The sequence below is a fragment of the Ctenocephalides felis genome, unplaced genomic scaffold (genome assembly GCF_003426905.1).
Source record: "Ctenocephalides felis isolate EL2017-DRISC unplaced genomic scaffold, ASM342690v1 CF-g0.4_SCAFFOLD_01886, whole genome shotgun sequence".
Taxonomy (NCBI): Eukaryota; Metazoa; Arthropoda; class Insecta; order Siphonaptera; family Pulicidae; genus Ctenocephalides; species Ctenocephalides felis.
Window position 1 is genome coordinate 95112975 of NW_020538040.1, and position 14761 is coordinate 95127735.

A 14761-nucleotide genomic window follows, 5' to 3' on the forward strand; every position below is an offset into this window, starting at 1 on the left:
AACCTATTATTATCTCCTAATATATTATTGCTTTTCCACAAGTATTGGATTTATTTAGGGTTTAATTTAGGGACTACCATCATATGGATTAGCATCTGATTTATACATTCTAATTGTAAGTATTGTTAACGCTTCATTCCCAACCCTGGTATAATTATTATATTTTATTATCTTCATGCAGGATAGCGATAATAAACCCTCATCCCTTTCATTGTCACGCATCCTGTCCCAAAATCAGTCGTAAATTAACACTCAAAACTATAACATCTAATTCAAACTTCAACTATCTAATCATCTATAAGTCTTAATATTCTTTCAAATATACGTTAATTAAACATTTATTTATCATCTTTTATTTTTATTATTCAAACGGTCTGATATAGCCAAAGTGCAAGTGTTCAATAGAGTCCAGATAGATCACGAACTTCTTAAACACTTTGAATCTATCTTACAAACATACTTTTTTGGCCATTCAAACCGAATGGTCAATTTACTAAACAAGTATACTACCAAAAAAATGCGCTGATGTTTCATGATGGATGTTTTCAGAAGCAAATATTAATAAAAGAAAAGAAAAATGGACTGAAGGGATACATTAATATTGTCTCAAATAATCGGTCAAGTGGGTTATCGAAACTGCAAATTCATTTTGTATAAAATTGAAATAACATTCGCTAGTTCAGTATAAAACTGATACTACTAGATACATCCATACGTCTACTAGATACAAAAAATATCATGGTCTGACATTGTTTAGGAAATCAGTTATTAATATGATCATTGATGTGAGTTTTGAGGTAGAAAAGCGACAATATAATTGGTTTTAACAAAGTTCTAGTTGTTATAAAAAAACTTAAAAAAAACAAATTCAAATTATTAAAATTCATAGTATACAATCGTTAATAATTTATAATCGTTAGACACCCGGCAAAGGAGCTTATCAAATTTTGAAAACAAATATTGAAGATATACTTTTATAACATTTAATGTTAAAATCTATAACATTGATCACTTATAAATCCTTCTTTCTACAATATGTTATGATAGTACATATATATCTTTAGGATGGTAATTTTAGCACTAATTGTTTCCCAAATTAAAATTGAATTCTGGAACAGATATCTATAAACTACTAAGCTGCCGTAAATTAGCTCGAATTATATTCTAATCCAAACACTCTTAAATCATGCATAACGCAACGGCTGATACCTTTAGGTTGCATCAAATTATTGCCCCATATAAACACATTGCAAAATATCCACATATTTCCGATCAAACAAATTTATTTTTTTATACAAACAACTGTAATCATATATTGATCGGATCTAAACGAAGTTCATTTACATTTGACGCAAGTTTTGTGCTTTAATATTTAGATTTGAATTCGTTTCATTCGTTCTAATTGAAATTGATCGGATTTTAAATATTATGGCATATTCCTGTCCATTGGAATAAATTTAATTGCGGTATAATAATAACAAATAATTATGTGTACTTAACTTTAAGTTTTTGTATAAATATCAAATTACGGAAGACATTAAAATAGATGTTATCTACAACAGTGGAACAAGTTACATAAATCAAACCATTTTTTTGCAATTACAAGTTTTTGTTATAAAGTTAATCTTTGTTATTAATTTCTAAATTATGTAAATAAATGTAAATTAATTTATTTCTAAACACTTATTAACTTTCCGTAGGTTAAGTTATAGTAATCACAAAAAATCGAAACTGAAAATTGCATATATATTTACGTTTGAAAGGTTTCTGAACATTTTAGCATACCTTAAAAAATGGATGTATGTGTGCGCGTTTATGTGAGCATGTATATGTGTGTGCGTGTGTGTATGCGGATACAATTTTTCGTCAACGATTTAGAGAACACGAATCCACCGATTTGAATAATTTAAAAAACATTTGATTCCTTCTGATCGTTTCTTCCGACGTGCTGATTAGTATTTGGCAAAGGCAGGTCTGGCCGTTTCGGAGATACGGGGCAAAAAGTGCCAAAAATGTTATTTCAGTTTTTGAGATAACGGAGTGTCCGATTTAAATAATTTAAAAAACATTTTACTTGTATCGACTAAATGAACAACTGGTCCAGCGTCTCCGTAGATCTTATAAAAAAATTAAAAAATAATGCCATTCGACGGTCAAAAATGAACATTAGACATATGTACATCGTATTATCAGATATTTTATAAAGATTATAATAATAAGTACAAATTTTGTGTATATTTATATGGGGTCCGTACCAATGTTTACACGTTAGACGATATCATAATTCCCATTTAGTTAAAAAACTACGTTAAGCTTAGTGATAACTTAACGTTTAACACTTAGTTAAGCTAGTGATAGTCAATGAATCTAAGATGAGTAATAACGATTGAGACTGATTATACCATCATTCAATAAATAAATTTCATTAAAAACAAAATACCATATCATTTTATTCGTACTTACCTCCTATTCGTCTAAGAGATCGAAATATTGTGTCATTTTGTGAATGAAATCGTAAAAAAACTCTCAAAAATTAAGGTTAGCTTCGAGAAGCTGGAAATAATAAATAAATTGCTGAAATTTCAAATCAATACTTGAAAACTAGTAAATCTGAAATGTAATTATGAGACACGTCAAAAAATAAACTACAAAGTGAAATAATTTGATGCTTTTAGAAATTTCAAAAGCTTGAGTGAAATTTATAAAGCTTTCATTTATATTTTTGATGAGTCATGTAAAAACTAAATATGAAAAATATATAATCAGAACAAAATATATTAAGTTATTAAACTTCTGGTATTGTAATAATGTTATGTTTTTCGACCTCTCAATTCATTGTAAATCGCTGACACCAAAATTTGAAAATGTATTTATTTGTGTGTAGGAGTATGTGATTATGCAGAGGAGCTAAGGGCTTCATGTAACAGGAGTAATTAGTATCAGGCGTTTTACAATAGGATCTTAAAAGATATAAAAAATTTTTTTGTCTCGATTAGACATGTAAACCGTCCTGCATAATTGATTATGTTTAGCTTATAGATGTAGTCCTGATGTGAAAAAAATTGAATAAAGCCTACGAGTAATTGTACATTATATTCGGATTACTAGAGAATATCAAAAAGGGATCGCTTCCTTATGAGTCGTTTAATGCCATGGTTTTTTATTAAGTTTTTGGCCATGATGTTTGGGTGATTCTGTATTCTATCCTTGTATCTCGAACTAACCTTCTCAATTTCTTCCTTAACTGTGTTTATGTTCAAATCTGTATGAACCAACAAATTTGGGACATACTTGGGTGCAATTATAATTTCTTTCAAAATCTTGTTTTGAAATCTTTGAATTATGGCGATGTTGGATTTGCGCGTCATTCCCCCAAGCTGTATTCCGTATGTCCAAATTGGTTTTAACATGACTTTGTACAGAAGAAGTTGGTTCCATGTGCTCAACTGAGATTTTCGGCTTAACAACCATAGTTTTCTTCTCGTGATTTCTAGGTGTTGGCGTTTCTTTTGAATATGGCATTTCCATATTAGTTTGGCATCGAGGTACAAGTTAAAGTTAAAACTTGGGTATTTAACTACATTGGTCTGTTACAACCTTTGGTTAAACAATACAACAGGTGGGCAGTTGTAATATACAAGAATTATATACAGATTCAAGTGAAAAAAATTGGGTGGAATTTATAGTTTATAAGATGTGGGCGAATGTAAATTATGTTACAGGAAAAACTCTATATTATTATTTGTATTATGATAGTAATTGTTGTTTGCGTTAATTTATGATAAAAATTCATTTCATAGAAGACATTATATATTTTATTTGTACTAATTATAGCCTGCGTTGATTTATGAAAAGAATTACTTAGAAACAAGACAATTTTCTTAAAAATACGTAAAGAATAAATTATCGCAGGTATTATTATCGTTTTTAAAATATTTGCTTGGTAGACTTTAAAACTCGCCCCAAATACGGGGTAAGTTTTTTTAGACAATTAATTAGGTACTACTAATTCACTGAAGATTAGAATAATTGTCCACGCACTTTATCATAAAACATTATTATTTACATGTAAATAATGATAAGAAAAATATTATTTACATGTAGTTTTTTTTTAATATAAAAATAAAAACATAACTGAAAATGTAAAAAAATATAATGCAATTAAATAAACATCAATCGCCAGACTATAAATCAAAGCGTTTTTGAAGCAAAGTACACTAATTAATATATGACATAGTGTTTAATAAGCACGTCAATCGCCTGTTAGATAACTAGACTTCAAAACATATTAAAATAACTCAATTAGTAGCAGGAAAATCTATTTAAGTGATCTATTTATTCATGATCGAGTAGTTTATATGTTTTCGTCGCTTTTAATTTGAAGCAAAAACACGTGGTAGATTTCTTAAAATACTTTTAAGGAAACTTTTAAAGTTACAAAATTTATTTTGTCATATATTGAAGCATTGTAACTGATTCATTCAATATTCATATATTGAAGCATCGTTGTAACTGATCACTTCCTTGTTTCAATAGAAAGGTTAATTTTAGGAATTATTTTTTCAAAATAAATATTATATGTTTATAAAAAACATTCAAAAATATGCTAATTAATATTTACAAAAAACCTGAAAATAATTAACTTGAAAAGACTTCAACGTTTGATCTATATTAGATAAATATTAAATATTAATTAATTAAATATTTATTAATTTATAGTTAAGTTTTTTGATATTTCTATATTTGTATGTTTTGAAAGACTGTTATTCAGTTAATTAGTTTTTTATTTTGCAGAAAAGTTCATAGAACAGAAAATAGTAAGTTAAATTATTTCGGTACTATTTTAATGTAGCGTAATTAATGGTCGTTTTATTATTTACGAGAGAATGTGCCACATCATCCGATAGAGGTTAAGGATATATTTCAGTTTATTCCTATGTTTACATGCCAATTTTATTAGCAGCTGTTAAATTCAAATGCTTTTTCAAATACCATTATTGGACGACGGCGATAAATTTAGCATGAAAAACATAATGTGAAAATGACAGACGTAAGCTAGTATGTATAATGAAAATAATAAATAAATATACAATTGAAATTCCTAACTAGTGGTGCATGGCATCGTGCCTTAAGGCAATTTTCAAAATAGCTTTAAAATTTTCTGAAAACTTTAAAAAATTTGATTTTTGAGAATTTTGAAAAATGACTTTTTTATAAATTTGAAATATTTTTTTCAAATTTTAAGCTTTTTTCAAAGCAATAAAGCTGCGTTAGGTGCGTATAGAGCGAATATTGAAGCACGTAAGCGCCTCAATAAGAAATTCTAAAAATCTCTATAAAATATTTAATAACTTGATGAGCATTTTTGTCCACCAAATGGCAAACGTTTTTCATTGGATATCCAAAACCGATAGACGTGCCTTTTCAAAACTTTGATCAGTTCTTCGTTTCGCTAATAAAAATAAAATGTTTTTTGAATCATTCAAATCGGACGCTCCGTTTATTTCAAAAACTAAATTATCATTTTTAGCACTTTTTATCTCGTATCTTCAATAAAAAAGTACGTCTCCTCATCAATACGAATTGATTGTTTTTTTGAATTATTCAAAACGGTTTATTTGTGTTCACGAAATCGTCGACGATAATTTGTATTTGATCAGAAACCTTCCAAAAAATGGTTTATCTGTGTTCCAGATTTTGGGAAAAATAACCAATTGGAGTAATTCGATTTGTGTTGATTAGTTTTTGGCAAAGGCAAATTCAGCCGTTTCGAAGCATAAATTTTCAAGAAAAGGTAATTAAATTTTTGAGATAACCGAGAGTCCGATTTGAATGATTCAAAAACATTTTTTTTGCATTGACAAAGTGAACCACTCATTAAACTTTTTGGAAGGCAGGTGCAGCGGTGTTAGAGAGTCAATAAAATAAGTAAAAAAATGCCATTTGGCGGCCAAAAATGATCATTAAACATATGCACATCAAATTATCAGGTGTTTTATAGATATTTTAATAAAGTATACACATTTTGTGTCATTTTTTTGGGTTCTGTATCAAGATTTTCAATTTTGAAGTTTATTTATATGGCCCGAAAAAATGTCCTCGACATTTTCGACAGTATGGAATAAACGATTTGTATGATTGAAAAAACATTCAGTTTGTACTCGATCGCGAGGCGTTTTTGCAAAAGGCACATCCTGCCGTTTCGGAGGTAAGTAGCGCAAAGGGTGTAAAAATGGTCATGCAGTTTTTGAGAGAACGGATCTTTCGATTAGATTAACTCAAAAAACCTTTTGCTTGTGTAGACGGCGTGCAAAAAATGGTTTTACAAAAATTTCAAATTTTCTAAATTTTTCATAAAAAAATCTAATATTCAAATAATTATAAAAAATATCAAAATTTTAAAAAAAAAATTTCTTACAAAAATTTTCCAAAAAATTGGATATTTTCAAAAAGTTTTGTTTTCAAAAATTCAGAAAAACATTTCAAAATTATCAAAAAAATCAAATTAAAGAAACTATTTCTTGTGAACATACACATAAGTTGTTAGTAGAATACGCTCGTCGCCCAATATAAAAGCTCTTATAAATTTACAGTATGTATTTATGATAAATAATCTATTTGAAATTATTTAAAACAATTATTGTTTATTTTCATTTTTCGAATGTTTAATTACGATACGGGTAATCGTGTATAAAATTAAGTTTTGTTTACATATTTATAAATATTATGAAAAATAATATAATACACAATCCTTCGCAGCCCAACGCTGACCATGTGATAAATATGCAGCTGTAACATAGTTGCGAATAAAACCATTATTTCCGCTGCAAGGTTTAATATAACAGTTGATATGAAAAAGAAAGCTCGCGTAACGCGTTGCAAAGAAGATTAATTTTGCAAAAACAAACGCGGCATATACATTAATTTCGTTCCGTTTATTTCTGTAAAATAAACAGCGGCACTCTTACGAACGTTTATGTGCTTGTAAACAATGTGTAGTCTGGCATTAATTTAAATACGATAACATACGCGATTAAAAGCTAATGACGAGCAAAACGCCAGATTAAATATATTCGTTATATCTGATATTAATTGGTGCTTCAAGGGTAAACCAGGCGATTTATGGTGTCAGCGATGACTGCCACACAGATTTCATCCTTCTGCAAAAACATTACGACGAAATTCATTCGGAATGTTTAAATTTAGTAACATACTCGTATAACGATAGGAACAACGCGTGTGCGTCGAGATCACTTCAAAGAACGAGTTATGAAATAAAGTAAAATATCATTACGTTCTATTTCTGATTTTATTGCATATACAATATTTAGGCGAGATTTTGTTTGCTCAAGTAGCAGAATAGTTTAATAAATACTCTCGTTAGAAAATAAATACATAAATCATCTTAAGCGGGATGTTTAAGTCGTATTTCTTTAAATGTTTAGAAAATATGAGGGTTTGTTATATGCTGTCATAGATAAAACATGCTATGTATAAGTAGATGTAAATTAGGCATTTTGATGAAATTTTATATTTGCAATAAATCAAAATTACCATAGATAAAGTGATTTATATTCGAAAAAAAACAATGCAATTTTTTCATCATTACGTTGTAAGCACTTACGTGTATGTGTACAGAGTATCAGAGACCTTGACGTTACGGGGTGACTATTAATGTCCTGGAAAAAAAGAAAAAAATATTATTACACGTGTTTAGTAATTACGAGCTTTTAAGTGCAACCTAGAACTTTGAGTGAAATTATGAGCATTTTTCACGGTTATTGTGGTTACTTTTTACTAACTTTGCAACCATAACCGTGAATATCATTTCTAGCGCCTCAGTAAAAAATAATAACACAATTGTTTAAAGTTTCTAGAATTAAGACTTTTTATTGAACTATGAATTTAATTATTTAAAAATCAGTCGACTTTGAGAGGCCCTCCTTTAAAAAAAAATACTAAAGTGCGTTTGCAAATTTCATCGAAAGTATGCGCATTTAATTAAAATTGTAAAATGATAATATACCTTATAATTTTATTATAAAAAAATTTTGAGTAAAAATTCAGTAAAAACATAAAAATGGCATGTTTTTTGCTAGTACAATTTACTCACAATTAGTTCTAATGCTTGCCGCACGTGCACGTGCGAGTGAGAAATATTATATATATATAATATATATAGATATATATATATATATGAAATATAGACAAAATAAAACAGTGGCCTTATTTAAAAATTTGCTGATTTTAGTAGCGTTTCCGCGACTGTATAACATGAAGAAAGCCATAATGACCATCCAGTCAGATGTTGAGCGTCATTGTCACAGTCTTGCTACAGTAACTAGTTGAAACGTGTATCTAGCCTTCAAAAGTTTATTTTGAGTGTGGTTTTGAGACTTATTTATTATTAGTTGTAATTAATTCTAATAAAATGAATATACTTACTTACGGGAGTTAAAAAAAAAATTATTTTCAGAAAAATATTCTGATCGTTATGATTCATAAATATTTTCCTGGAGGCAAATAGTGCCACATATTTGACTTGTAGAGTGCTTTGAAAATCAGAATTATAGTAATATATTGAAATAATATTTAGTATATATTATTATATAAAAAAACTAATTTATTTATTCTTAGTCAGCGGGAGATTGGAATTTCGCGCCCGGCGCATTGCTTTGGCTGATGACGCAATGTTCGTCGTGAAGACGAGAGCCAGGCGATATTCGATTTCCAAAGTAAAGTGCCTCAGTCGTGCAAAAGTGTGCAAACGACCAATATGACGTCCAGGGGCATCAGGCGGAAAAAATCTACACTGACCGAAGTCAGAATGGCCGTCATAGGCGCCCCGTCAGTTGGGAAGACGGGTAAGTGACCAGTTACACGAATTATTATTATTTTAAAGTCACGAATAAAATAGATATCGATATATAATAGTAATTTATACTTAAATTTGGAAAAGATAACCCCAAATTTTATATAAATTCCTTAGTTTTCCACGTAGCAACCAACAAAAATGCTTTTCAAAAATAATTTGAAATTAAACAACGCAAAAAAGCACAGCTGCATACATCGCAAATTAATTTTTGCCAACCTTAAAAAAATCTTTTATTATTAAAAATAGCAAAGAAGATTTAACTAAAGTAGCAACTCCGGTATTGATTAAGCAAATGATTTTATTTTTATCAATTGACTGTTAGATTTTGTACTGCAACCAATATCTATCAGAGCATGTACCTAAGCAAAATTATTATGAACTGAAAACAATAGTTAGTAAAATTTATAATTATAACTCGTGTACCTGAAAGATACAGTGGATCGACTCAATTTGTTTCTATGTTGGTTGGACACTTGTCTCCAATATAGAGTTTAAGTACTTATTGTTACCATGCGTCTTTCTATACAATGAGAAAATATACAGTAAACCCTCGCTTTACGCGGCAAGTACGTACCGTGCAGTATGGGGACCGTGCTATAAAAAAATTTAACATACTATTCAGGCTAATTCTTAGTGCATTCTATGGAACCTTACATAGTGCAGTATGGGAACCGTGATATGAGAACCTCAGAGTTGGTACAAATTTTTACCATTTTTATCGTGCTGTATGGAGATCAAGAAATACAACTTGAAGTGAGAGTAATACGAACGAAATGACATGTATGACATTGACACCTTATTCAAAAATTTGCGCGACGCATTATTCAGCTCAAACGTGTTCTTAGGCTGCTATTGTATAATCAGGCATGTCTAAAAGATTAAAAGTGATGAAAGATTACATTAATACCTTCTTGATATCAAGTTCCTATAATCACTCACAGGTTGCGCAAGGAACTTATGGGCTGTTGAACAAAAACCATATAATAGAAAGTCCGTGTAGTCGGAGGGATATCAGATTTTTAGCTCCGCGTAGTATGGGAACCGTGTACCCAGAGTGCCATGTAAACCGAGGGTTGACTGTACATTATATGATTTGACTATTTGACCTTTGTTTCGATACCATAAGTATTTACCCATGGTTTATCTCCATCTCACCCTACCCACAGTTTATCCCAATATTTATCTGCGTATTGGGTAAAAAAATATTACAAATTTTAGAAAAAGAAAAAAAAACATTTGCCAAAAAACATATTGATATGTATATTAAATTTTGAAGAAATATGCAATTTATAGCTTGATTAAGTTTGACTTTTTGGATAATGCTACCTAAATCTTGAGATATATGGCATCTTCTCACATTCATTGATTTGTTTTGACAATCTTGCGAGACATATACATTATATGATTGACGAAGAAACCTTCATAGATATTGCTTTTATTCTCGTTCTCTTCTGTCTTTAGTTACACTTAAATTTAACTTTTTACCCATTTTTATATTCGTCAATAGAGCAATATCTGAACTTTTTGTGCAAGTTTAGAGAGAGGTAGAATTTATTCAATGCATTGTGTCATATCATTGCAATATGACTTGAGCCCAGTGCACACAACGCCTGATTATCATCATACCTGTCACACCTAAATATGGTTTGCTGATCACGTGCAGCAACCAAGATCGATTCCAAAGTAGTTTACGCGACGCCTTTCTTTTTCCCTTTTTTTTCAAAATTATTTAAGTAGTGGCTATCACTAAAGTTTTTTCAATATATTGGTTATGAGGCAATGGAGGTTATAGCGCATGTAATAATCAAGACAGATATAAATGTGACAGTATAAAATTCAGGCGCAAAAGTCTTGCAAGAAATCTTTACTGCAATATGTTACAAGAAATACTGGCATCGGTGTGAACGGGCGTTACTTTGTTTTGTCAAACTTGAATTAGTAATTAGTAATGGGTAATTGAGTGGATCTCATATGCAGATAAATACGGTGATAAACCATGGGTAAAATTATGGCGTTAAAACAAAAGTCAAATATTTAAATCACCTATATATGATATATTGCTTTAGTCTTATCTGACGCCAATGGTGACTTGATTGCCACAAATTCCCCGTTAAAAGTCTTCGATTCGGCCAACCCCTTCCCTTGGTTTCAATGAAAATGTGCGAAAACCTGTCCGAGAATATTTCAAAGAGTTTCCCAATTTTTTATGGCGATCGGATTTTTGGTTTATGACTGCATAACAGTTACACACAGCATACATATATATATATATATATATATATATATATATATATATATATATATAAATGGAGTCTTGGATTTGTGTATATTTTGTAGAGTTTCGAACAAGAATTCAAAAAGTAATAAAAAACAAAAAAAAGTTTTTTAAATAAACTATTTCTTTATTTATTTATTCATTTAGTGTCGACGTTTCGGAACTAGGTACGTTCCATTTTCAGGACATCTTGTAGTTTGTTTGGTTTTCGAAGTATAATTACTGTAAGTCAAATTGGATCTTGATTCGCCGCCTCACCCTATAGATAATTTAATATTAATTTTAATATTATTATCAGTTTTAACCAATTTTATAATCAGAAGTAATTTTAACTGAACACTTTCTCCATTCTCGTACAAGCTGATAATTATTTTGTATTTTTAGCATTGACAGTACGGTTTCTTACGAAACGCTATATTGGCGAATACGATCATCAATCAGGTAATTATGTCAACATGATTTTATTTAAATAAAATTATAATATAATGCAAAAACAATTTTAATTTTGCAGAAAACAGGTACAGGCATGAAACTCTAGTCGAAGGAGAACCAATGTTATTCGAAATTCTAGACACTTGCCCTAAGGTAAGAGCATCCAGAGTAAAACAATAAAAGAATTCTTTTATGTTCGAACCGCAAAGTAAACTATCGATACATTATAAGAATAAAGACTCGAGATTGCCTTCAATAAAATGTTATAAAAGTCGAACTCGTAGCCCGATAACGCGATTATTGTCACATAGATAAACGGAAATATTGTTAAAATACACTATATTTCTAGACAATTGTCGTCGATAATGTCTTTCGTATCGATGTAGCCCGCGGCCACAATTTTATTTTATTACGGCCATTCGCTTTATCATTCGGCACACTTGAGTTCGTTTGTAAAATAAATACATTTAAACAAGCACCATCGCGCAGTCCGAGCGACCTAATCGCATAGAGTGCGCTGGAAAGAGCCGAGGAAATCGAATAAGGTGTCTAGGAGGAAAAGACATAAAATCATTTCTGCGTCCTTTTGATATTCTATCTCGTATTTTGCTACAGACGGAGAAATAGAATATCGCGAAACGAACATGAGATGTTCGCTTCGAAGAATGGTGAGGCTATTCTCGTTTGTATCTAACAATAAGCAAACTCAACTCTTACTACTCTCAAGATACTAGCAAATACAAACAATTTTCCTGCTAAAATAAATTCGACAACCAAATCTTTCGACCCTCTTAAATGAAGCATTGTTGAAATGAAATATCGCGATTCGAATACAAAAAGTTACCAAATAAGAACGTTTGTAATTGCAAGTAAATGTATAGATTTTTTTACATTTAACCCTTTCGGTATGCGCGGTACATATGTGTACCACAAAGTTTGAAAATTTCTTCACAGTTGAATTCATATATGAAAGCAATGCAATTTATACCACGACATAATGTAAGTGTTCAGCTTTGAGATAAAATACATAGGACCCGTAAAACAGCATTTAGTTTAGAACCAATCGCGTTTTGTTTTTTATCCGCCCAGACCACGTTGCAAAAATCGGACTATTTTCAATAATATAACTAGTGGGGCGCATGGCCTTAAAGCAAATTGCTGAAACTTCCCGTACCAAATTTTTTTTCAAAGATTAACATTTTTGAAAAAAATTACTCTGAAAAATTAGATTTTTGAGAAACTATAAATTTTTGACAAAAATTTACTTTTTTTCGAAAAAAAAAAAACTCTTTGAAGAAAAGTGTATTTTGAAATATTTTGGAAATTCTGAACTTTTTTTCAAAGCAATCGTACTGCTTTAACTGCATAGAGACGAAATATTGAAGCGCGTAAGCGCCGCGCCGCCCTCTAACGGATAAGCATTAGTACGGAACCCATAGGAATGTAAACAAAATCTATACTTATTGTTAAAATGGCTATAAAATATCTGATAATTTGATGTGCATATGTCTAATGATCATTTTTGACCGCCAGATGGCATTTTTTTTATTTTTTCACTAGATCTCCGAAACCACTGCCTTCGTGAAAATTTTATCAATTCTTCATCTTGTTAATACAAGTAAAATGTTTTTTGAATTTTTCAAATCGGACGCTCCGTTCTCTTAAAAACTGAGTTACCGCTTTTGGCACTTTGCCCCATATCTTCGGAACGGCTAGACCTGCCTTTGCTAAAAACTAATCAGCACATTTCCTTATCAATACGAATCTAATGTTTTTTAAATTATTCAAATCGCTCCATCCGTGTTCCCAAAATCGTCGACGAAAATTTGTATCCGCACACACATCCATTTTTTCTAAGATATGCCAAAATATTCAGAAACCTCTGAAACGTAAAGATATATGAAAAATTTCATTTTCGATTTTTTTGCGATTACTATAACTTACCCTACGGAAAGTTAAAAACTTCTTGCGATTTTCGGTGATTGTGAGTGATTACAATCGACAAGAAATCGAGATAAAGTAGGCAAATATAACTATGTTTCAAGCATTTTGTATTTATTACCAAATTAGATTAGTGGTACACATATGTACCACTAGTCTTATAAGATCTCAAATAAGAGGCAGTTAAAAAAATAAATATGTGTTTTTTCTCTTTGACTTGTTATTTATATTATAAATAGCGAGATACAAAAGAAATATTCATAATCTGTAACTATCGCAAAGCAAATGTGTACCAACAAAACGTACGGATGGTACAACAGTTTACGAGCCTCCACAACTGCCCCCCGATCATTTAAAATTATTTTTTTATGATTTTTACCTCAACATTTACCACACATTAAAATAATTACATTCCATTACCGTTTCGAACGGGTTAAACCTAAACATCAGTTAGACTTTTCATCGACGTTTTCTCAAAAACGGGTGAACCGATTTAAAAATTTAAAAACCATTTGTTGTAACTCGATAAGGCCTCGTGTTGATTACTTTTTCACAATCATCGGTAAAGCCGTTTCTTTATAAATTTTGCAGAAAAGTAATTTTTTTTCCACATTTTATCCCACAATCTTCCGATTTTAAACTTTCAAAAACCAATTGAAAGATATTGGTTGAGAATTAATTTTTGATTAAGATCGGCCAGGCCGTTTCTTCATAATCAACTGTCAAAATACCTTTTGACGAATTTGATGAATCTTTTTATATTGATATGAAGGATGTCCCAGACTTTGACGTCAAGTCGAGACAAGATGATTGTATAGACCTTAACTGTCCTGAAAAAAAATTGAGTTTGGATATTATGAGCAGTTAAGTGCAACTTTGATAAAGTTACGATTATTTTCTGGTTATAGTAGTTAACTTTTATTAATTTTTTTCATTTAAACTTTAGAACCGTAACCGCGAATAACATTTCTGGGGCCAAAATCATTAATACAATTGCCCAAGTTTTTGAAAATTGGAACTTTTTGTTGAACTATGTATTTAAAATTTTTAATATTGGTTGACTTTGAGCGTGTTGGCTAGTTTCATCAAAAGTTCGGATATTTATTCAAGATTTTTATTATTGAAAATTTTCGAGTAAAGAAATAAAAACCGAAAAATGACATGGTTTATGCTAGTGCATTTTAGTCCCATTTAGTTCAAATATTTTTCGCTTCCGCGAGCTCTTATGTGGGATCGAA

At 30.2% G+C, this 14761-nt stretch overlaps 2 protein-coding genes across 2 annotated transcripts in view; one reads left to right on the plus strand and one right to left on the minus strand.

Annotated features, from left to right (window-relative positions):
• Window positions 1–14761, minus strand: part of LOC113378429 — a 295400-nt gene that overhangs the window by 24140 nt on the left and 256499 nt on the right. Inside the window, exon 7 of the transcript XR_003367182.1 lies at window positions 7625–7679. The gene's annotated coding sequence lies outside the window, so the exon portion shown is untranslated. The remainder of the gene's footprint in view (window positions 1–7624; window positions 7680–14761) is intronic.
• Window positions 1–14761, plus strand: part of LOC113378430 (ras-related and estrogen-regulated growth inhibitor) — a 33320-nt gene that overhangs the window by 8350 nt on the left and 10209 nt on the right. The window contains exons 2-4 of the mRNA XM_026618961.1: window positions 8638–8864; window positions 11535–11591; window positions 11662–11735. Coding sequence (XP_026474746.1) covers window positions 8777–8864; window positions 11535–11591; window positions 11662–11735 — 219 coding nt within the window. The 5' untranslated portion in view covers window positions 8638–8776. The remainder of the gene's footprint in view (window positions 1–8637; window positions 8865–11534; window positions 11592–11661; window positions 11736–14761) is intronic.